The sequence below is a fragment of the Perna viridis genome, chromosome 3, assembly GCF_037379345.1.
Source record: "Perna viridis isolate PV_CMFRI_1.1 ecotype Kerala chromosome 3, ASM3737934v1, whole genome shotgun sequence".
Taxonomy (NCBI): domain Eukaryota; kingdom Metazoa; phylum Mollusca; class Bivalvia; order Mytilida; family Mytilidae; genus Perna; species Perna viridis.
In genome coordinates this window covers 49,573,870-49,599,707 of record NC_142447.1, presented here as the reverse complement: position 1 = coordinate 49,599,707, position 25,838 = coordinate 49,573,870, and the positions used below count along the sequence as shown (strand labels likewise).

Here is a 25,838-nt window from a genome sequence, read left to right as displayed (position 1 = left end):
TTTATTCTTGCAATCTTTTAATTAAATTACACAGGCAAAATTATTTCACATAATTTTCACATGAATTTCACATGATTTTCACCTGAATTGAGCAAATAAACAAAGTGACAGAGTTCACGTGAAATTCAGGTGAATGGAGCCTTCATGTGAAATTCACACGAAATGTTCACATGAAATTCATGTTTAGTGAATTTTACATGAAAATCATGTAAATTTTATGTGAATTTAACATGAATTTCACATGAAAAATATTTGCCTGTGTATATGATTTACACAGATATAACACATATACATATTTTAGGTTTGTTTCTCTAAAGTAAAATTAAAAAAAGATCATGATTATAGTTTAAAGTAATTCTTCATAAACATTGGATCACAACAATAATGTACAAATAAAGACAAAATGCTGTATTTCATCAATTGTTTCACATTTTTTATGTCAATGATTTGGTAAATAAATTATAAAAAAAAACTTGTATATCCTCTATTTGCTTTGGTAAATTAGTCGCGGGAGACAAAGGAATAGAAATTTACTTGGAGTGGTATACCACTATTATCTATTCTATAAAATGTATAAATGTCAATCTCAATTTTCAGTTGCTAAAATCAATTTAAATGTTAAGTTTGATAAATCATGCGAAAAGGAAAAATACTGATCTTTAATAATCTATTTTTTACAAAATTTTTTTGGGGTAATTTAATCAAAATGTTATAACAAAGTAATGACTTTTACACCACTTTTTTACCCAGTAATTGATTACACATTATTACTTGTAATCATAATTTACAATGATTACTAATAACATGTGTTTCTTGTGAAAATGTAATTGATTACAGGTGATTATGAATACCAACCCCTGTTTGTATTAAATGTAATTTGTTTCTTTGAAGGTGGTGAATGTTTCTGGACAGTATTTACAGACATATGATGGAGGCATCATGATGTTAAATGTAAACAAAAAATTAACTATGACAATCTTGCATCCAAAGGACATTTTTGTCAATTATATAGTATCATTTTCATCAACTGGTAGTTGTATTAAATTTTACTGTTAAATTCAATTTGAGTTATACAAGCTTGGAAATGTAATCAAGCAGAATAAAAAAAAGGTTTGCAATATTTTGAAGAACATTTCAACATTATTTCATGTCATTTTATCCATTTTTAACAACATTATATGCAATTAACTCCTCCAATCTGTTCAACTTCTGCACAACTACCTGTACAAAAAAAATTTAAATCGACATATGTATACTCCTAAATTTTGTGCACATCCTGCTACAACCAGAATCTGTGTTCAATATTTTAAACACTCACTCTATACAACAGAAAAGATCCAAATGAAACAAAATTTAAACAGTTTTAACAAGAAATCATTGTAGAATTTAAATCTATATCTGTTTGTTTGAATTATCATAGTTTTAAAGCGCAATGCTATAAAAAGTATTTTTGTCTGAACATTTTAATAACTTACCTGTGCACCCCCAATCTGTACATTTGACTCCTACTACCAGTGCCCAACAAGAGCAGTATAGGAGGAGTTGCCCTTTCAAGATATATTGACAGCCAATAGACAGGGTGATTTTTACAGACCCAAAAACTTTGTTTACAATGGATTTTGATTTTATACAAAACTAACCATTCTTTCCACAATAACTCCTGTTAAAGCCATGGTTAATGATATTATTGACAGTATCTGCTGATGTGCCATGCCATAACCATTTCTCTGGGTTTTTATTGTTTTTTTTCCACAACTCTTTTTTCTTAGCAGCGTATTGTAGATACAATGTAGGGTTTTGTACTCGATAGATCTGAAGTAAAAAAAGAAATGATGAAATGATTAATTTGATAATTGTGGTATTAACAGTCCTTTATTAGATAATTCACACATTATTAATTGGGAGAAAATTACATTGAGCTGAATCTGCTTCATTCAGTACTTTAATATGATATTTATATTTGGGAAAACTTAAATAAGTTTTACTATCAAACTGAAAATATCCTGTTATGAAAACATAACACATCATTTTGTCAAATTAACTGCAGTTCATGACTACCCAAACTGTTATATAGACAAATATGGTCTACAGATTTTTAATAAGGAAAACATGCACTTACAGTAAATGAAATGTTCACCAAGAAGAATTTATAACAATTAATTACATCTATCTATATATATCAAATATTCAGTTTGCATAAAGACATGTCATCCAACACATCTAAGACCTTGTTACACTGCCTTCCATGTCAACAACATTTGCAGTGACTTAAAGTCTTTAGTAGAACTAAAAGATATAGAATGGAGCAGGTACAGTTTAAAGTTCTATCCAAAGACAAAGAATGCAGCAGGCACAGTAAAATGTTCTATTCAAGAACATTTAATGGAACAGGTACAGATAAAGGTTCTATCCAAATATATATAATGGAACAGGTACAGATAAAAGTTCTATCCAAAGATGTAGAATGAAACAGCTACAGATAAAGGTTCTATCCAAAGATGTAGAATGGAACATGTACAGTTAAAGGTTCTATCCAAAGATGTAGAATGGAACAGGTACAAATAAAAGTTCTATCCAAAGATGTATAATGGAACAGGTACCATTAAAGGTTCTATTCAAAGTTGTAGAATGGAACAGGTACAGTATAAAGTTCTACCCAAAGATGTAGAATGGAACAGGTAAAGTAAAGGGTTAAATCCAAAGATGTAGAATGGAACAGGTATAGATAAAGGTTCTATCCAAAAATGTAGAATGGAACAGGTATAGATAAAGGTTCTATCCAAAAATGTAGAATGGAACAGGTATAGATAAAGGTTCTATTCAAAGATGGAGAATGGAATAGGTACAGTTAAAGGTTCTATCCAAAAGATGAAGAATGGAACAGGTACAGTTTAAAGTTCTATCAAAGACATAAAATGGAACAGGTACAGTTAAAGGTTCTATCCAAAGACGAAAAATGAAACCAGTACAGTTTAAAATTTTATCCAAAGATGTTGAATGGAGCAATTACAGTTTAGACTTCCATCCAAAGATGTAGAATGAAACAGGTACAGTTTAAGGTCCTGTACTCCTTAGGTATGAAAAGGACAATCGATCAAACAATACAATTATTAGGATTCCCATTTATAACCTTCAGATAAGATATACACAAATAAGTATAAGTGCATACCAGTAATATAACACCATTACATACTGAGATCAGTTACATACTTTGACAATAGAACGACTACCACCAGATCTCTGGAACTCCATCTTGACTCTGTCATACTCTGTATTACCAGGAAATAATTCCTCCTCATAACATAACTGTTGATCTTTCATCTGAACTTTACTCCAGGTAGATGGCACACCTTGTCCTAAACATAAAAGTTGAAGGTCATTGTGCAGTTGCTGTATATCTATTTCAAAACCACATTGTTCTTTTATGTCACAGTCAAACAACTTACTTGAAATGAGAGTGACATCACATGTTTTATAATCATCAGGCTGATAAATGTCCAAGACTGAAAAACATGCAGTATGGAAAAAAGATGGTGAACATAACCATTTCCATTTTTTTAATATTTTTCACTTACTTTTATTTCTAAAAACTATAACAAAATTCATGGAAAGTCTTCCATTAAGTTGAGAAGCATGATCCAAATCATTCATTAATGTTTCAAAGGCACGTGACAAAAAAAGTTTGATAGTATTCTTCCTTTAATCTAAAACATTTGACTAACCTCTCTGTTGCTCTTTAATCTCTCTCTTAACTGGTATCTTAACATGAGAGCTGTCACTAGGAATTTCAACCATCTTTTGAAAGTCAATTGTATATGACACCCCTCGGTTATCACGAATTTTCACTGTAGCGTTTTTATTTTTATATGCTGTCTCAATCTTAAGATTGTCCTCCAGTTTAAATGGTCTAAACTTTTTATCATGTTCGCTTTGATAATACCACTGGACATAATTAGCCACATCCTTGGCTCGCTCATAATCCAACATCTGGCTTTCCTTCTCTCGTAACTGAATTCTGATGTGGTCACATGCTTTATCCACATTAGGTTGAGGTCCCTCAATAGAAACACCTCCTTTTTGGTTTTTGATTTTTACATTAAATTTCTTTTCAGCTTCCCTAAAAATCTGTAAATAGATACAACCTAGACAACTGATTAAAGTAAAACCACAGTTATAAACAAATGATTGGAAGGTTTCATCCAGCTATACAGGCAAATGATGAGAAAGTTTTCATCATTTCAATATAAATAACTCAGTAGATATTGCTATAGCAAAAATAAAAATATAGTTAATACATGCCATAGATGGATTTCCCTCATTTTGCTCTCTAATATAAAAAGGTAATACTATAAGCAAGCTCACAAAAAGGATGCCCTGTTCCACACATACCCTGATGTTGTAAAGGTCTCACTAACAACTTCTGACATTTCCATTACTTTTTAATTTTTAATTTTGGATGTGATGTCTCTTCTGATTGGTTGATATTTTTCTATTTATCCTCTCATAGACATAAATTTACCATGTTATTGGGATGTTTGATAATGTTGCCTGTTAACTTAAACTTTTGAATTCAAAATTAAATTATAAGGACTGAATGTAATATTTTTTTATCTATTTAAATAACCTCAATGCATGTGGTGCAAACTTGAAAATAATTCACTATATGCAGTAAGGACCATATGATTGAGATTATTTCTTCATAGACTAAAACAAGAGGTTCCCAGGAGCCTGAATCGCTCACCAGGTTGAATTTTGCCTTTCAATAAATTAAACAAGAAGTAGTCCAACAATTTTGACTCAAGAAAACTTTGATAGGATTTATGAAAAGGATCATTTCAGCAAATGAAAGTCTAAATCTATCATAGTTATGAAGATATTGGCTGAAAACTGTAAAAAAGGGCAATAACTCTTATAAGAAGGTGTCTGACAACTTTTATGCTTGAAGACTTTTGTAGTCCTAAGAATAACTGAAAGAATTTGGCTTAACGTAATGATTTTGGAGATATATGCAAAAAACTACTGTCTCACCCCTATGTTCTATTTTTAGTAATGGCGGCCATGCTTTTCAACGGATCACAAATCCCCACATCAGTTCTATGCATGATACCCCATGGAACATTCATACAAAGTTTGGTTCCAATTGGTCAGGTCTCACTAACCACTTCCGGGTCAAATGGCCACCCCCCTATGTAGTACCAAAAACACACTGAACCTAGACATATGCATTGTAAGTGCATTATTTGTGTGTATAAAAGTAGTCAAAATAAAGCTGAGAATGTGTACTTTAAAATCATGTATGTAATTAACTACAAAAGTGTATGAATATTATTTACATGTGTGAGTAATTTGCCTACATGCTGTCAGTTAGCAGAACAGGTAAAAATATGGATTTTCAGTATTATTTATTCAAGTAAATTTTGTGAAGAATTTCTACAATCATCGTACCATTAGCATAATGATTTTGGAAGCCTTTTTTCCCAGCTTCGCAACGGTATGCAACTTTAAGATGTCATTTGTCCTGGGAATTCACAGTGAGACATTGAAAATTACTTCTTTAACATGTAAAGTAATGGAAACGTTAGAAGTGGTTAGTGAGACCTCAAGTAGTGTCAAAGGAGAAGATCTTTGAAAGAAATAACGTTAAAAATAGCAAAAAAAACATTGAAAAAGGGCAATAACTCCAACATGGTATAACAGATTAAAATGAAAATTTGACCACAGATAGATATCATCATGCTGAACACTTTTACCAGTGTCAGAATTTGGCTAAACCGAACGGTTTTGGAGATATATGCGAAAAACTACTGTCTGACCCCTATGTTCTATTTTTAGTAACGGCGGCCATGCTTTTCGACGGAACAAAAATCCCCACAACAGTACTATGTAGGATACCCCAACAAATATCCATACACAGTTTAATTCCAATTGGTCGAGTAGTTTCAGAGGAGAAGAGTTTTGAAAAATTGTTAATGACAACAACAGTGGACGCCAAGTGATGGCAATAGCTCACATGGCCTTCGGCCAGGTGAGCTAAAATATTACAAGAATTCCTTAAATCATTTTCAAATTTTTACTGTGAATTCCAGGGACAAATGATGACTTGGGCTGAGATAACCCCCTGTGCACACACCCCCCCACTCATCAACCAAAATATGATTTTCAGGTACCCTTATACCTCCCATTTACAAATCTTTTTGTCGCCAAAAAATTATCTGAAGCATTTTTGTATTTTTTGGCTACTTTTTATACCTCGTTGTGGCAAATATCCATTTTTTACTTTTTTTGATTCTACGAACTTCTTCTTTCTACAAAATGAAGAACACTAACATATATATGTAACATCATGTATCCTTATGTCTCAGCTTTACAATGGTACCAAGAAAGTTGTGGTAACACTTGGGGTTTGGGGGTAAAATGAAAAAAATGTACCCTACCCCACCAAAAAAAAATCGCTTAAATTGACATATTTTACCATATCAAAGCCCCCAGAGTGCTTATGCTTTGGTAAAAAATAGATTATTTGGTATTTTCTGTTTAGTATTATCACAATTAATACTTCTGGAGTTCTTATGGTGAATTTTTGCGATTTTCATAGTCAGAATTTAGCCAAAAAAGCAAAAAATGAGATTTTTTTTTTTTCCATAAAAAATAAAATAAATTCGACTCTACAAGCTATTGCTAAACTAAAACGCCTCAAATTTGGTATCATTCAATAGATCATTCAATTTTCCACATAAATAAACCATAAAAAACTAATTTTCAAGAAAGAACTTTCTAAATTCTAAAAATTCTACACCTACCCCTTGGAAATTGGTTTCAGTATCAAACAGAATCCTCATTCACAACATACCAACACCGTAAAACTCATATTTTAAGCATTCATAATTAAGATAATGATGTACCCAATAAATCTGGTCAATTCAGGTGCTTAGATTTTCTTTTGGGGTTACAATTACTGTAAAATCGTAAAAACGGGAATTTTCAGAATTTCAGTATTTCACCTATATCACCCGTTATTTCCATTTTTTCAGAATACCATAGTATAAACAAGCTTTTGTTTGATACAGTACATTATAATAGTGTCTTAAGGCTAAAAACCACTAATTCCACTTCCCATAGGCTTCTATGCTAATTTCACAATATTCAATGGCTTCTCTGGACTTTACCTTAACTTTAACCTGCAGAGGACTATATATCAGCATGATTCTACATATGTCAGCTCACAATCCTCAGAATGGCATGTGGGGTTAGCAGACTTGCAGTGCAGTACTGGTCACCGGAAGTGACGGGTCTATAAATAGCATGGGAAATCCCAGTGTTTTCACAAGATAGGGGTATATTTAAAAATCATTATGGAGATTAGGCTTCACATCACAAGAAGCAAAATGCACCTATAAAATGTACAGAAATGTTTTTCCTTTCAGAAACTGTTTAAATTTTTTAAATAAGATGAGAACTTTTTTCACAGCACTATGAGGAACAGGGGTAATTTCTGCGTAGGACTATTTTTGCGTACGTTCCAAATGCTCATTGGTTGAATTGGTGGTCTGTAACCTTAACTTCCAAAGTAATAAATATTTGAACTCTTAAAAGTAAAAATAGGTGGAAATTTCCACCCCTACCCATGAAAGAAATACCTCAACAAGAACTAAAATGTTAATTTTTTGGCATATAATCAGTGTACAATAGACATGTTGGGTATCATTGTTTTAATCATCGATGTTTCAAACATATTTTTCAGTTTCAATGTGGCAATAACAAACTTTTCATAAAAAGAAGAATTTTCGGATTTCATATTTTCTTCCATTTCACCTGTAATTGGCAATTTTTTTTTCAAATACCATACTTCAAACAAGCTTTTGTGTATATTCAAATACAATAATATATTGTCTTAGCTTTCAAATGAGCCCAAGTAATAAATATTTGAACTTTTCCAAGTCCAATCAAGTTAAAAAATGCCACCCCTACCCATGAAAAGAAAACCTCCAAATGAGCAAAAATGTTAATTTTTAGCATATAATCGATGTCAAATAGACATGTTGGGTACTTGTGTTTTGTATATTGATGTTTTCAACAAACCAAATCCAATCAAGTGAAAAAGTGCAACCCTTACCCATAAAAAATACCTCAACATAAACTAAAATGTTAATTTTTAGCATATAATCAGTCAGTGTACAACAGACATATTGGGTACTGTTGTTTAAATTATTGATGTATCCATCATATTTGCTCATTTCAGGTGCATATTTTTCAGTTTCAATGTGGCAATAATGAGTTGTTCATAAAAAGGGGAATTTTCGGAATTTCATAGTTTCTTCCATTTCACTTATAATTGGCATTTTTTCAAAAACCGTACTTCAAACAAGCTTTTGTATATTCAAATACAAATATATAATGTCTTAGCTTTCTATTGAGTCCAAGTGATAAATATTTGAACCTTTCCAAGTCCAATCAAGTGAAAAATTGCCACCCCACCCATGAAAAGAATACCTCAAAATGAGCATGAGCGTACTTTTCAGTTTCAAGGTGACAATAATTTTCAAGTTTGTGTGAAGTAGGGTACTTGAAAAAAAATGCCTATTACAAGTGAAATGGAAGAAAATATGAAATTCCCCAAAAATTCCCCATCATATGAAAAACTCATTGTCATATTGAAACTGAAAAATATGCGCCTGGTATGAGCAGGTATGTTGAATACATTGATAATTAAAACACTAGTACCCAACTTTTTTTTATACATCGATTAAATGCTAAAAATTAACATTTTGGTTCTTGTTGAGGTACTTTTTTCATATAAGCTCTACCATGTCAGTATGCTGTGAATGAGAACTCTGATACTGAAACCAGTTTCCAAGGGGTAGGGGTAATAAAATTAACATTTTTTGGAAATTCTTTCTTGAAAATTAGTTTCTCTTGGTTATCTATGTGGAAAAGTGAAATATCTATCAAATTTGAGACGTTTTAGTTGAGCAATAGCTTATAGAGTTGAATTTATTTGACTTTTTATGGAAAAATCAAAAATCCCATTTTTCGTTTTTGGATAAACTGTCACAAAAATCTTGGCTTTATGACCCAGTCGGGTACACATATAGGCTTATACTAAAAAAGAATCCGTGATCCTTCTTTGGTAACAAATTGATTCGGTAATGGGTGGTATAAAGGTACCTAAAATTCAACATGAAGTTGATGAGTGGAGGGTGCACGGTGGACCCTCCCAGACCATGGACTAAAAGTTGTAAGAATTGTGAAGCTTGGAAGAAAGAGTTCCAAAATCACTATATCAATGATAAAGAGTTGAAGGTATTTAGTGTTAATGAAACACAAAAATCCTCAAACTACTGGTAACTACCTCATCACTTTTAAGCTGATTAACAACATCAGGATACCCAACAACTGATTTCTGACAACACTGAGCTTCTGCTAACTTATCAAGGTCTCTTTTAGCAGCACTGATGTTGGCCCAAGAATCAGACCATAAATAAAACTTCACAATGTCTGTGTTACTTTCTTCTCTGACAGAATATCTAGAAGCAGCTTTAGGTCTTGTGGAATCTGAATTATGCAAATGCTAAATATCAATTTTTGATACAGTGAGTACCTGGAAATTCTAAATTTGTTTGAGCTGTATGCTTTTATTATAAAAATAAAAACATCTGATGTAAAGAATATTTGAAGCACATCAATCTTATAACAAACGATAACATTATCTTCTTTAAATACTATAAAAGGCCTCTGTCTAAATATTAATGACTAAAGACAACACCATTTTTCCTACAACATCTGTCAACAGTTCCCCATTTTCAATGGAAATGAACAATGTGAAATACAAATTCATTCATGTAATATACTGTACAACTAAGATCATCATATTAGACTTCTTTAAGCGATATAATTTTTTTTCTTTATCTTCTACATTTTAAAATGGAAATACTTTAAATTTCTGTGCAAATTCAGAATAGTTCGGAGCTATTGACCAACAATGTCCATTTTGTATAACCTAACCTGGTATTTTAGCCACTCCCCCCTTTCTACAAAACTACTTCAGTGGTATACACCAAAAGCATGCATGTGAATTACAGATAACGATATCGATTGATGACAATGACAGAATCAATCTGCATTAAAAAATGTTGATTTTGTATTAAAAAAATTTGTTTTCTTTCTCTGTTTGTTTTCTGGTGTGTTTCAATTTAAATATAAGGAATGTTCTCAATTCTTGGTTAAATTAGGCCACAGTTTTTTAATTTGACTGTTTACAGATCTGCCGACCTGATTTCTCCACATAAGTGAAAAAAATTATATTGGAATTTCAGTTTTCCAATTAACATTTTTATGTCACCAAATAATGGCAAGTGCAAAATTATCACATTTGCTTTTTAAATTAAAGTACGAATGACGCTTGCTTCTAGTTTTGTTCATTCAACAAGTCAGTGAGAAGATTGAGCAAAAATGGCTGCATAAATTTCACCACTTCAAAAAAATTTGAATTTAAGGGTTATGGTAGTTTGGGAAACAAGTAAACACTGGCTACAGATGATAGAATCAAAATACCTTTCATTGAAAAGAATATAAACAGTACCTGTAAATGATTTAAGGGTTTAAAAACATTGTGGTTTGTTTTTCTTCTCAACAAGAAGTAGGAAAACAAGAGGCTCCCAGGAGCCTGAATCACTCACCTTTTTTGCCTTTTAAGGGCAATAACTCTAACAAGAAATTTGGACTCCATGAAAACTTTGGTAGGACTTATTGTAATGTTCATTTCATCAATTGAAAGATACTAGCTAAACCTAACGATTTTGGTGATATATGCAAGAAACTGCTGTCTGACCCATATATTCTACTTTTAGTAATGGCGGCCATATTTTTTTAACCAATCAAAAGTTCAAACGGTCATTTTGTTAAGAATACCCTATAAACAAAAACACCAACTTTCATTGAATTGTGTACAGTAGTTTCTGAGAGGATTTTAAAAGTAATAACATCAAAAACAGCAAAAAACATCCAAAAAGGGCAATAACACCAACATGGGTCAACAGATTTTCACCAGAATTTGACCAGAGAGAGATCTCATCATGCTGAATATTTTACCCTCAGTCAGAATTTGGTTAAACCTAACAGTTTCAGAGATATATGCAAAAATCTGCTGTCTGACCCCTATGTTCTATTTTTAGTAATGGCCGCCATGTTTTAATATTGTTTGGCTAGATCCTTTAATCTCAGTTTCCACTACATAGATGACATATTATCTTTAAACAATACTAATTTCAGGGATTCTACAGAGACAGTAAAGTCAACCTCATATCTTGACCAACACTTAGAAATCGATGGTAAAGGAAAACTATTGACCAAACTTTACAACAAACATGATGACTACACAGACTTTTTGTATCATGCTAGAACTCTAACAAATAGGCTTCTGGAACAGAGTTATGTTGCTACAAGTCATCACTATAGAAGTTTTATGGTCGTCATCATGAACTCGTGGATCGTTATGGTATATCCATCTGCACCATAAAAACTGATTTATTCAACGGGTCATAGTTTTCCTTTCCTCTTTTGTCTACACCTGGACTTGACTTTTTATAAGCAACTCGGCAGGTGTTTCTAGAAAAGCAGAGAATGCTTACCCTATCGGTGCACCTGGTCCATGCTCCCAGTTTTTAGTGGAGTCCAAGTTGCTCATTTGCTTGTGTTACTTTGTATGCATGATTTTAGTTACTTTATGTTCTTTGTTGTGTATGTCTGTTTTCCATGTCTGGTCTTTGTCCCTGGATTACATTCAATTGATTACCGCTATAACCTTGGTTCCCTTGATTACTCTTTTAAACAGATCAAAAATCCAAGCAGTCATTTTGTGCAGGATACTCTAAAGAACAATCATCTTAAGTTTCATCCAAATCCATTCAGTAGTTTCAGAGGAGAAGATGTTTGAAGAATTGTTAACAACGATGATGATGACAACGGACGCCAAAATAAAGGGGAGACAATTGGTTGGAGAATCAAAGCTATGAACTTTTTGTGTGGAATTATGCAAGAGACCTTATAAACAATTGAGAAAATTAACTTAAAACATAATTAGTTGTTTTGTTTTTTTTTTCTGGTGACCATTTCACCCTCCATAATTATTGAAATTTTATAAAATTTACAAGTTTCATTGTCTTCCAATAAACGACAAATTACAAGTTTTTAATGTATTTTTCAGATTTAAAAATTGTTCGTCAATTTCATTTTTTTTAAAGAGTTTTAAAAAGATTATGTAGTCTCTCAGTGTAATTGTTATATGAAAATAGAAAACAAATGCAATGACAGGTTGGATAACGGAATCTTTGAAAATAAAAAAAAAGTTTTTATTAATAACATAAATAATCGATATGTATTACTGGTTCCCAATTTATTTTTTATTTTTTTACGACCGACTGACCCAATTTCATCCAGTCAAAAATCTGTAAACCAACAAATTAAAAAAAATTGTGGACTTATGGGATATAATCAACTTTGGGTCAGTTTACACAACAACATAAACCACTTTGCAGTCAGCATAAACCAACCCAAAGATGTTAATATCCATTAATCTAACCAACAATTGAAAACAGGTCTTAAATACTTAATATTAGAAATTTTCTTAACATCTGATAACTTGTTCTTCGGTATTTTTTGAGTGGAGTTTTAACATTTATCTCCAAAAGAGAGGAAGGGAAGAGACCTCTGAAAACAGGATTAAAGTCAACAAAATGAGTATTCCATTAAGTGCAAACTTTTGAATTTCATCAGCTTAATTTAAATGTATTATTTCCTTTAACAGGATAATGTAGAATGCAAATAGCAAAAAAGTAATGTAGATATGCCTTATCACTTAAAGATAAAAAGATTCTTTTTAAAATTTGTTATATCTCCTTTTAACATGATGGAATGCCATATTTGGCCATCACCAATGTTATTAAACTCCTGGGAAAATGTTAAAATCAGCTGATTAGAACTAACTACCAAAAAAATTTCCTCTTCACATTAATGAGATCAGCCAAACAACAAAGCAACAATAGTTGTCTATTTTAAAAAAAAAAAATCCTCATAAGGATTTTAAATTATGGACCAGCAGGTGTTAGATAAACCTTTGATACCATGAATCTCACAGTTGCAAGAATGTGAGACTTAATATCTCTTTCTCCCATTCATAGGCTTCGCACCGCACAAGGGCGTGATTATTAAATTTGTAATTTCCCGCCACGTGCCGGGACTCCCACGCTTACCATGTTTACAGTTGTTATTCATATTGTTGATCAATTAAATACGTGTTGATTTACAAATGTTATTCACATTTTAAAAGCTTATTTGATAGTGTATCAACTAATCAAAATGGTAGTTATATCAATGATGCAATGACTTGATGACTAGAGGGAGGTCCTTGATTATATAGTTGATGTTGGGAGAATTTTGGGTGTTTTTTAATTTATTTTTTATGGTTTTATTCATAGGAGAAACAGATTCTCCCTCATTTCTCTTGGGGATTAAAGGATTTCTCCACTCCCGATAGTTAAATTTTAGATTTTAACCCACTCGCTAAAACTTGTGGGTTAAAATCTTAAATTTAACCATCTAAAGTGGAGAAATCCTGTAATCCCCTCAAGACTGAAGGAGAATATATACATAACTCTACAAAAACCTTAAGATTTGAGCAGTAAAGACAATACCTTGGGGTTTTCCTAAATCTTTGTGAAGTCCAGCAATTTTTTTAAGAGCTTTGATAAAAACAGCAGCCATTTCTTTCTGAAACACAACTAGAGTAACATGTTTCAAATGTTTGGTTGATGTAAACTTCTTTATGGATTGGAATATTGCAGTGGCTACATCTCCTGGACTACAAGCTTTCTGACCTGTATTGAAAAAACAGATGGATAAGTTTGAGGGAATATTCTATTGACCAGCCATAACAAGCTCATTAGCACATACAGTCAAATAAAACAAACACTGAAAAAAAGTACATTTTGCAGTATACCTTTTTCTAAGATATGATGAGCATTTTTGTCAGATCTTCGGTATATACAAATATTTTTTGCCCAGTGGCCCCAAATTTTCTTTTCATAATTTCATTAAACACACCTTAAAAGGTTATTAGAGAAGTTTGTAAATCCTTGTAATTTCTTCTGGATGTGAATAAATAAAACTACTGACACAAAACCTGTAAAAAATCAAGAGAAATCCTTTTCCTAGTAAAATTTCAAATGTTTAATCTAAAAAATGAGCACCATGACCCATCAATTTTTTCTACTTATATTATTCTGAATAAAAGATCTTATAAGATTTCACAACCCTTTGAAATCCTTGTTATTTTCAAACAGAACAGCAAACATAACTAATGCATCACTGACGGAATTACATATCACAGGTAAAAATAATTTTCATAAATTAAAGACACAATTTACAATAATTTATTTCAGTTTTTAACTGACTGTTTAGTCTTTCTGAGGAAACAAGGTTTATTTTGCATAACCTCATTTTATATGTGATCATTGTGATGTTATTAAAATGGAAATTTCTGCTCTCTGCAATTCAAAAAATCCCTAACAAATAATGTTTAGATTGTGAACCAATTCTTACAGTTTGGAATTGAATCCATTACAAATTATAAGGAACATTTCTGATGTGAAATGTCTAATGAATTAGCATGGTTTGGGCCAGTTTATACTTTTTATGAACTCCTCAGCAGTTTGCAAAAATCTTCAAACCAGGTTATTTCATTAAACCAGAGTTCAAAGAGATTCCTTTAATAAAGACTTTAATATCTAAGAATTGTTTACAATATTGTCATATGTTCTATAGTGTTATTACCTGTACCAAGAGCAGGTAAAGATAAAGTTGTCAGTCGTCTTTTCTCAGCCTCAGTCAGACATTTGGTTACAGCTCCCTCCCAACCTGCTGATGAGGACTGCGCAAAGATGTGGAATATATGTTTACATCCTAGTCTTCCACCAGAAGTCACTATCAAACCTTTTTCTTTTGAACTTTCACCTAAACAAATAAAAACACAGTTCAAACAATCAAACCATTTCTAAAGAATGAGAATGCTTAAATGACTTCCATGAAGTTTTCCTAAGAGTAATCAAAGGAACCAAGATTCATGAAGCAATGAAAAGAATATGTTCCAAGGATTAAGACTAGAAAGAAAAAATAGACACACGCAATACAGAGCATGAAATAACCAAAACAAATACAAAGAAACAAAAAATAAATGAGCAAACCCCGACTCTACTAAAAACTGGGAGCATGAAACAGAAACACCTGTCGAGTTGCTTATAAAATATCACATCCAACAGACAAAGAGGAAAGGAAAACTATGACACAGTGAACAAATTGATTCTCATGGTGTAGATGGATACCTCATATTGAACCAGTTCATGATGACAACCATCAAAGGTTTGTATTGATAACTTTAATCTTGTAGCAACAAAACCCTGTTCCAGAAGCCCAGCTGTAAAAAGTCTAGCACAGTTCAAAAAGCCTTTGTAGTTTTGGCACGCTATGGCATAATGTATGAATTGTGATATGAAAACTCCATATGCAGGTACCAAATGGATACTGCCAAAGATGAAAGGAAAGTTGACAATAAGGAATGAGAAGTCATTGTGTTTGCCGTATAGTTTGGTCATGATCTTTCCTTTTCAGAAGGTCAAGATGTTACGCTAAATTCATAGTGTCTAAGTTAAAGCTGAGAACAATGTATGGAACAGATGTACAGACAGCAGTAAAATGTGATGTCCCAAAATACCTCAAGTCATAGAATAATAAAAATGCCATATATCAGTTGAGTTCAGGGATGCATAAACAGAGCTAACAATCAATATATTTGCATCATGCAGTGCTAAAAGTTTATACAATCTTAAAACATTTCTTTTAATAATCTGATGCTTTATGTAGTCATCAATTTCACCATAGATATGGTAATATCAAAAACTTGTGTGTTATGGGATAAAGTAAATAACTTCATGTGATATAATTCATAGTCCTTAGCTATTTGTTGTAAATTTAAAAAATGTTCATATCTTGTATTGTATGGTGATGTGAGGTAGTGGCTTCCCAAATACCGCTATTTCTTCATGCTCTAAAACTGAACTATATATAAACCAACAATATAATATACCTTCCTGTGTTAATTCCCTCTGTATGTCTTGTCCACCAGCTATCAGGATGGCTTTGGACACTGCACCTGGAATTAGTTCCCATTATGTAATAACATTCTGATTTTGACTAGTGGCAATTTAATGCTGCCCATTTGTGTTGAAATATTCTGGTAATGATGAACCATACTGGTAGAAGGAGTTTTAGCGCACTATAAAACCTGGTTTACCCCACCTTTTATTTTGAAATGCTTACACATAGTCAGGACCTTTGTGATGGTTTCCAACTTTCTGTTTTTTAATCTGATTTTGCCATTTGTTATATGGACTTTCCTTTTGAAAATTGTCTTGATTTTATCAGTTCAGAAATTTTGTTATTACCCTTCATTTAGAGAGGTCCAGAGAGTAGAATTGCTATATAATCTGTAACCTTTATAATACTTACCTCTAGAGAGGTCTAGAGAGTAGGATATACTGTTCACTATTGCATCAGCACTTTCTTTAGTAATATCACCACACTTGATCAGAACATTGATATACCCTAACTGAGTTGATTGAACCTTGCCTGTAGGTCGAAGTCTATAGTCAGTTGAAGGTGTACTCACAGGGGCCTGGGCTTTACTGTCTGTAGAAAACATCAGCCAAATTTAAACCGAAGTCTAAACATATAGTTCCTTTATAACATAAAATAGGATACAGTTTACTTATATGGTCTTCATTAAACAACATAATCTGGTTATTTTAATAGACCTAAGCACATTATGTACTTTAATAAAGTCACGCCATTGGTAAAGCAAACTGGAAGTGCTGAAAAAGTAAGGTATTTGGTTTTCTTAAAAGGAATATGTTTACTGTAGATCAAATTAAGCCTATAAATCAAACTTTGTGAAATCAATATAGATATAGCATAATATTTAGTAAAATGTGTGCTTACTTTGCTAACAAACCCATCTTTTTTGGTAGTACATGAATGCATTACACCAAAATAAAAGACAAAAAAGTAATTAAAAAGTCCAAATTGGACCAAATCAAGGAAAAAACACTTGATTTCATTATATATTTCTTAAACGATAATATTTGCCACAAGTGTTGACAACTATTTGATCCATGAAAGGCTATTGTCTCACAACACTTTTCAACAACACACTGGTTTATTTTCATATACATTTTTCAGATGGAAAAAAATACCCCAAACTTCTCAATTTAAAAACATAAAAAAATTGTCTATAAAACAATAATTTCAAATTCCATTTTTGACATGTTTATAACAAAGCAGCCTGTTAATGTTTTGTGATATTTTTAACATTAACATATGTTCAACTCTCAATTGAGTTTTTAGATCACTCTGTGTATTAAGAAGCACAATTATCTTTAAACAAAAAATCTGTAAGTGATAGCTAACCAGTGATACCCCCGCTTTCAATCATAATATAAGGAAAATAAACAAGTTCTTCATAAACAGGAATGTGAATTTTTTCAACAATGGATCGCACCATATGGCACCCTACAAAAAGAATGTGCTTTAATTTCAAGCCACTGTGATGAGTAGTAAGTGCAACGAAAATTTCAACTATCAAAAATTTACAGTAAAAAAATAAACAAAGTCCTTGGTATTCAGTGGTTGTTTTTTTCTGAAAATTAATCTTATCATATGGCATACCTACAGGAAGAATGTGTTTAAACTTCAAGCCACTGTGATGAGAAGTTGCTGAGAAAAGTGCCATGGAAAAACTTGTTAGGACGGGAACACGGACAAGGGTAAAACAGTATACCACTTCTCCTTCAAAGTTGGGGTATAATAAATACAATGAATGTTGAAATTACTTATAAAGTACTGTGAAAGTATCAATATTCCTAGAGTACCAATTTTCGTGGTTTGGCAAACTATGAATTTAGGTTCTCTACAAAAACGATAATTCTCATCAGTTTGATTGCATCTGTTTGCACTAAGTCAAGAATTCAAAAACTGATTTTTTTTTCACCAAAACCATAAAAATTGGGACCCACAAATTAAAGTACTTTCACGGTATGTCTGGTTGTATCAAGGTATTGTGTACTTAGAGATAGCGTGTACCTTGAAACCTGTCTAAACTGAACACATTTTTGGCTCTAAAATTGGTTCAGTCTACCAAGGTTCAGAATACATTTAAAAATTTATAACAAAGTGTCTGGCTTAGACAGGTTTTTCAATTTTTCAGGGTTTGGTTTAGACAGATTTCAATGTAATCTGAAATATAGATCAGAGTGAAAAAACTCCAGCAATACAGAAATGATCATATACATTTATTCTTGTAATTTTGTGGTTTAAGATCAAAATGGGATTCAACATTTTGCAATATCAAAAAAATTTTAAATTCATCCAAATTAAAATACCCGAAAGCAAGTTTTAATTTTGCAAAAACAGAAATCCCGTAACATTTTTGCAATGATATCTGAAATTAAAATATATTTCTTTTCCTTACAAAACAAAAATTCTACCTGATGAAACTAAAGAGAAGATTCTGTGACTCATGGAGTGCAGAGTTTTTTTTTAATGCACTAAAACTACAAGTATATCACATCACTCTAATAAACTGACTTACAGTTCTCTTTACCTACAATACATTATTACAGACACATGTTCAAAAGTAAAACCTTCATAACTGCATAACATCAGTAATACTTTACTGGTAATGCTTTATCATTACCCAGGGGCTCAAATTTACTTGCATGTGTGAAAAGTCCTAGACTTTTTTAATCCTAAATGAATGGTCAACCAGAAGAAAGTGAAATGTCTTCAATAAGAGTAAAGTAAGGTAGGTCCTGGACCTAGGTGAATGATATTTCAATGTGCATCAGAAATTGACTGTAGTGGACGATGAACCAACACTAATTTGGACCCTGATGACCAAATTATTTGTTTTTACTACAAGCTGCAAACAAAACAGCAGCATGCCAATCAAACCATAACGTATTGCAGTCATATTAAACTGTCAGTTAGTGCTTCAGAAAAGAACAAATTCTAGCTGTAGAACTTGGTCTGACCTTCTTCATCCCGATAGAGTTGTTGTCTCTATGACATATTCCTCATATCCATTCTCGTTGTATTTCATAAAAAAATTCCCTCAGAGTGAATGCTCACTTCAGATCTGCAGATCAAATGACATAACCAATCCTGCTTAGTTCATGATATATGAAGAAAAAATTACTTTTGGCTAACTAAACTTACCTGGAAAAGTTTGGGTGTTGGTTTTACTTGAAACTTTCTTCAGTCTATCTTCAAAAGCCTAAAAATATTTGATAAGGTGTAAACTGAACTAATGCACCTAATTGAAACTGAATTATCATTCAGTACATATAGTATGTTATGGACTTTCGATGATTTTTACTAACCAGTAATACCAATATACATGATATAAATCCTGATAGCAACTTACCAAAGTCATGATTTATCCACTGGAGAAAATTTGAAACAATTGTATTCATCAAACCAGGCAAGCTAAGCAAGCTGAATATAACATTTTTAAAGGTTGATAAATAATAAAGCAACTTATATCAAAGTCCTGAATTGTTTAATTACATGAATCAAGATTTATCATTTTTGCTTGTGTAACTCTACTTTCATTTTATATTTTTAGGTTATCCCTTTATAATGACAACTTTTGATAGCCTATAAATGTTGACCCTCCATACTGACCAAAAACTATCAGTTTACTCTAAAATAAATAAGAGATTAACAATTATATAAAAAGACAAAATTACCAGTCAATAATTCTTATAAAAAACAATTACAAGCTATAACAATGAAGAAGTGCAGGTAATAAACAATATATACTAGCAATACATGTTGTTACAGGTGTCTAGTGAAGCAGTTCACTATTTCCAAAAGATGCACAAAATGAAAATCACAACTCGAACATATATATTTTTTTCTTTTTACATGTATAACATACAGTTATATCATTTTGCTATGAAATCTTTACTACAGTCATGATATTTTCATAACTTGGAAAATACATATACTTACATTAACTGCTGCAGTATCTTTTGGATAGATAACAAACTCAACAGATTTAATTGTTGAATGTGGACATTTATCCTGGAAATGTTGAATTTTATCAAACATGATCTTGGCCACAAGATCTGCTGGAAAACTAAGTACACCAGTCCCGACAGCTGGGAAAGCTATAGTAGACAGTCCTAACTCAGTTGCTTTAATCATACAAAGGATGACAAAATTTTCCAGAATCTACAAATACATGGGATATATAATCAATACCAAGTAATACATGTCAGTAATTCTGCTGTACTCAATCAAATATGAGAAAAAAAGCCAATTTTACATTTATTTAGTGGAATTTAAGCACACCATCATCATTCCCACTTATCTAATGAAACTGTATCAATACACTGTATCTTAACACTGTTCCCTCTAGTCACACCAAACTGTAAAAAGTATGCTGTACCTTAACACTGTTCCCACTAGTCCCATCAAACTGTATCAGTACACTGTACCTTAACACTGTTCCCTCTAGTCCTATCGAACTGTATCAGTACACTGTACCTAAACACTGGTCCAACTAGTCCCATCAAACTGTATCAGTACACTGTACCTTAACACTATTCCCTCTAGTACCATCAAACTAAATCAGTACACTGTACCTTAACACAGCTCTGTCTAGTCCCATCAAACTGTATTAGTACACTGTACCTTAACACTGTTCCCTCTACTCCTATCATATTGTATCAGTACACTGTACCTTAACACTGTTCCCTCTAGTCCAATCAAACTGTATCAGTACACAGTATCTTAACACTGTTCCCACTAGTCCCACCAAACTGTATAAGTACACTGTACCTTAACACTGGCCCCACTAGTCCCATCAAATTGTATCAGTACACTGTACCTTAACACTGTTCCCTCTACTCCTATCATATTGTATCAGTACACTGTACCTTAACACTGTTCCCTCTAGTCCCATCAAACTGTATCAGTACACAGTACCTTAACACTGGCATCACTAGTCCCATCAAACTGTATAAGTACACTGTATCTTAACACAGCTCTGTCTAATTCCATCAAACTGTTTTAGTAAACTGTACCTTAACACTGTTCCCAGTAGTCCCATCAAACTGCATCAGTACACCATGGAAAATTTTGCTACATGGCAACTTCCCGCCAGATGTCACTGCTACAGTTTGACATGGTTTGAATGTATCTATATGTTGGTATAACTCTGTCTGTATTATATCTCCAGCTGCCTGAAGGATAGATTTGGAAAGTCGACCATGGTTGAGGTCCATGTTCTGGTCGATAGAATTCACAATAACATCAACCTGCAACAATAACTTGTTTATAACTTACAAGCAAAACCTCTGCTTTTAACAGAAAAAATATTCAAAGAAATATTATTTATACAATAGTTGCTTATGTTGACAGCCCAAGGGGCATTGATATTGCTAAAAATGTTAATGCCTCAAGCCTCAGATAAGGGCATCATCAATGTTGTCGGAAATATCACTTACCAAGGACAGGCATTTTTTTAAATTAAATTTCAAGGGAAAGCCTTCCAATAGCACAGTTATAAGACTGTTTCCAATCATTAACAAAAAACATAACTACTTAATTTAAAAATCAAATGATAGAAGAAAATTCCCAAACAGTGTTAATATAAATGATAATATTCCAAGTTACACCTTTTTGAAACATTCAGGGATAGATATATGTATACAGTGAGACCTGTCTAAATCAAACCCTCAAAAGTACGAAAACCTGTCTAAACCAAAACATAATTGGTCTGAAAACCTGTCTAAACCAAACCATGAATAGTCCAAAAACCTTTCTACCAGTAAACCAAACTCTGAATAGTCCAAAAACCTGTCTAAAACAAACTGTAAATAGTCTGAAAACCGTCTAAACCAAACCAAAGCCCTGAATAGTCCAAAAACCTGTCAAAACTGGGCCTTGAATAGTCCAAAACCTGTCTAAATCAGGCCCTGAATAGTCCAAAAACATGTCTAATCTGGGCCCTGAATAGTCCAAAAACCTGTCTAAACTGGGCCTTGAATAGTTCAAAAACCTGTCTAAACCAGGCCCCAAATAGTCCAAAAACCTGTCTTAACTGGGCCTTGAATATCTCAAAAACCTATCAAAACTGGGCCCTGAATAGTCAAACAAACCTGTCTAAACTGGGCCTTGAAAAGTCAAAAAACACCTGTCTAAACCAGACCCTGAATAGTCCAAAAGCCTATCTAAAGTGGGCCTTCAATAGTCCAAAAACCTGTCTAAAACAGGCTCTGAATAGTATAAAAACCTGTCTAAACTGTATATGTTTAAAAGTCCTGACATATCAATTTAAATATATTTAGAACCTTCATAAACCTAACACCTGTCTAAACCAAACAAATTTTAAAGTCCAAAAGGGGTTCAGTTTGGACAGGTTTCACTGTATATAATCATAACTGAGAACGAGATAAGAACCTGTCTCTCAGATAATAACCCCTTCACCACTTTAAAAAAGCCATGATCTTCAGACTCTGTCTCTCTAGGCTGAGGGCTATAGTGATGTTCGTGACTATTTTTCCCAGCCTCTCGAGTCCTATTGTGGTAACGATGTTTATCTCTACTCTCGTCCTTTGGTAACTTATCATGTCTGGATGGTGATGATTCAGTATGGTGAGGGTATCTTAAAAATTGTTCTCTGCTAGGCTTGTGATCAGGTTCTGGGTATTCCAAGGGTGGTAATCCTGCATAGAGAAAATTTAAGATAAGACTTTTTCCATATATACATCTTAATTTTATTGGTTCACTCCAGTAACAAAATAATTAATAAACTGGTTTGATCCTGTGAGAAATAATAACAGATTAATGTCATATTTAAGAAGTCAACATACATGTAGGATGTTTACAGCAGTGATTTTGTTCCTCTTTTTCAAAGGTGGATTTGGGAAGAAAATAAACTAATTGGAAACCACAAAAGGTGGGGCTAACTGTGATTTTTTGTGAATTTTGCATGATTTTGAGATAATTTGTTAGGGGACACAGCCTGTACTAAGAGGTCAATTCCAGGTAACAAAATCACTAATATTGTTAGATGGGTATTTTTTGTACCGTAACAGGTACAATGTACTCATTTTCACTGTTTATACTGTGGACAAAAAAAAATAAAGCATCTAATACCTGATATAAATTCAAAATTTAAATCTGAGAACAAGTCTGAATGACAGAATACCTCATCTTGAATACATTTTCTGTAGTTTGAAGTAGTCAGTACTCATTCACATTACAAAAATGATCATGAAAATATTTGTTACTAGAACATAATTCTTGTAATGGTAATTTTGTGTTATAATTCAAAGGCAAATATACAAAATATTCTATTGAACAATCATATTGCTTATAAATTCCAGTTTTTTAACATAGTGAACATAGAAAAGATCTTTGCATGTAATTTTATTCTGAAGATCTGCAATGACTTTTTTTTAAAATTGTTTTCCAGTATTCATAAGTAAATAATAAGAGGCCAATACCTTCACCAGTATCTCTATCTCCATTGTAAATTCTTTTTAAAGCTGAATCAAACTTTTGGACAGTTCCAATGCTGATGTCACACAAATAAACCTCATTAACTGTCGTTGAACTGCCATACTTGTTAAAATATTCTTTGATTGTCTCTACAATAGTCAATGTACACTTGTCTAGAGGGTATCCAAATATACCTCCACTCAATGCAGGAATGGCTACTGTACAATATCTATATTGTTCTGTCAGATATAGACACTGTAGTACTGCAGCTTTCAGTAATGGTTCCTCTCCATCATATCCTCCCTTCCAAACTGGTCCTACAGCATGTATGATCATCTTACATGGAAGCTTTCCTGGTTCAGAACACATAGCATCACCATCCACTATAGGTCCTTTGTTTTTAATGAAATCATTACACTCTTCCTGTACAGATCTACCAGCTGTTTAAGTCAACATAGAAATACACATGTACTTGTTTTAATCACATACATTTGTACCATGAGTTTAATAAGTTCTAATTATGAAACTTAAGTTACCCAGTCCTGTGGTAAAAAATTTCAAACAGGCATCACTCCTAGAAAATCTTCCTTGTACTATCATTAACTACATACAATGTCTTTTGTTAAGGTTGATTATACCTAATATTCCCAGTACACAGATTTTCCTAATTTTTTTCAAAGATGACCTTGAATGATCAACCTTACAATTTACTGTAAAAAACAAAGGTCACCAAACTCAACATAACTGAACCTTAACAAAAGCAATTGTTTTTGCAAAACTTTATAAAGATTCTGTAGGGAACTTTCACTATTTTACAAACTATTAAAAAACAAGCTAGACCAATCGATGTCTAGACCTTGCATCGTACTGAAGCTGTGATTTATATTTGCTGAGGAAAATGCACCGAAAAAAAAGTGTGTTGGACAGATGTACAGAACTACGGAACATAATTCCCATAAAAATTAGAGAATCAAAATTTTCTAATAATATGCACATACATCTATGGTGTTCTTGCTACATATCAAATTTTATAAATTCTGTTTGGTAGATTAAGAGGAGCTGCAATGACATGATGATTTTCAGTAAATATCTAAGTTCAAAGGGGTATAACTCCAATAAAAATTAGAGAATCAAAATTTCCTGAAAGTATGTGCAACTACATATGATATTCTTGCTAAATATCAAGTTTCATTAAATTCTGGTGAGTAGTTTCAGAGTAATTATAATCACAAGCTGATACATGATGATTTATGATAAATATGTAAGTTCAAAGGGCTATAACTCCCATAAAAACTGAAGAATCATAATTATCCAGATAATATGGACAACTACATTCTTGCTATATTTCAACTTTCAGGAATTACTCATGAGCAGTTTCAGAGGAGTTGCAATGACAAGCTGAAGTGAATGGATGGACAGAGTGACTCAACTACTAGACCTGCTTCCACCTTTGGCAGGGCAGGTAAAAATAGTGTAAACAATTTCTTATACATGTAACTTTATATAAAGAACACTTAACTGACATTCTTTCATATTTCAAAAAGAAAATATGAGGTCACTGAACTCTTTTTCTTGTAATATTAAAAAAACAAAAAATTCCCACTACATTTCTAAAGATATTGCTGCTCGGATGTTAAACCCCAACAAACAAACATTTCTAAAGAAAATTTTTCTGTAAATTATCTCCCCTTTGAAAAAAATATATCTCCTTGAATGAGGATTTTTACAATTAATGATTGTAGTTTTATCATACAAAATTGTTTGTCAAAAATTCCTTAAAAATAATTAAAACATTATATTTTTACACCATTTCAAACACCAATAGTGAATTGAAGACATGTAAGTATGTCTGCATGATTAAGCACGGTGAAAGAAAAAAATGCTCCATGAAATATGTATGATCTACCACAAATTCCATCTTTTAAATTTAAATTTCCTATTCTTTTAAAGACACAACTAACAAAAACTTTAGGGTATCAATATATACTGATAATATGCATAAAAACCTACTAAGTTTCATGAAATTCTTTTCAACTAGAGAAGTTGCACTGACAAAATGTGCCACAGACAACCAGACAAAAGGACGTACAGAACAAAAACAATATGCATCCACACCAAATTGAGAAGAGGGATATATTTCAGGATTTGTTCCCCTATAGTCAACATTAATCTTGTAATGTTATCAGCAACATGAGCAATAACTTCTTGTTTTAACTATGATT

At 32.3% G+C, this 25,838-nt stretch overlaps 1 protein-coding gene across 6 annotated transcripts in view; it reads right to left on the bottom strand.

Annotated features, from left to right (window-relative positions):
- LOC148622730 (protein mono-ADP-ribosyltransferase PARP14-like) overlaps positions 1-25,838 on the bottom strand; it is a 42,345-nt gene that overhangs the window by 5,489 nt on the left and 11,018 nt on the right. For 5 of the 6 annotated variants that reach the window (XM_088572865.1, XM_088572864.1, XM_088572866.1 and 2 more), the window contains exons 7-20: positions 23,622-24,056; positions 22,573-22,838; positions 21,195-21,428; positions 20,119-20,340; positions 19,321-19,378; positions 18,695-18,706; positions 16,558-16,737; positions 16,136-16,201; positions 14,827-15,006; positions 13,689-13,871; positions 9,350-9,552; positions 3,723-4,125; positions 3,211-3,356; positions 1,641-1,812 (exon numbers count right to left, since the gene is read on the bottom strand). In XM_088572865.1, coding sequence (XP_088428991.1) covers positions 1,641-1,812; positions 3,211-3,356; positions 3,723-4,125; positions 9,350-9,552; positions 13,689-13,871; positions 14,827-15,006; positions 16,136-16,201; positions 16,558-16,737; positions 18,695-18,706; positions 19,321-19,378; positions 20,119-20,340; positions 21,195-21,428; positions 22,573-22,838; positions 23,622-24,056 — 2,760 coding nt within the window. The remainder of the gene's footprint in view (positions 1-1,640; positions 1,813-3,210; positions 3,357-3,722; positions 4,126-9,349; positions 9,553-13,688; positions 13,872-14,826; positions 15,007-16,135; positions 16,202-16,557; positions 16,738-18,694; positions 18,707-19,320; positions 19,379-20,118; positions 20,341-21,194; positions 21,429-22,572; positions 22,839-23,621; positions 24,057-25,838) is intronic. The other variant, XM_088572863.1, reaches the window with a different exon arrangement.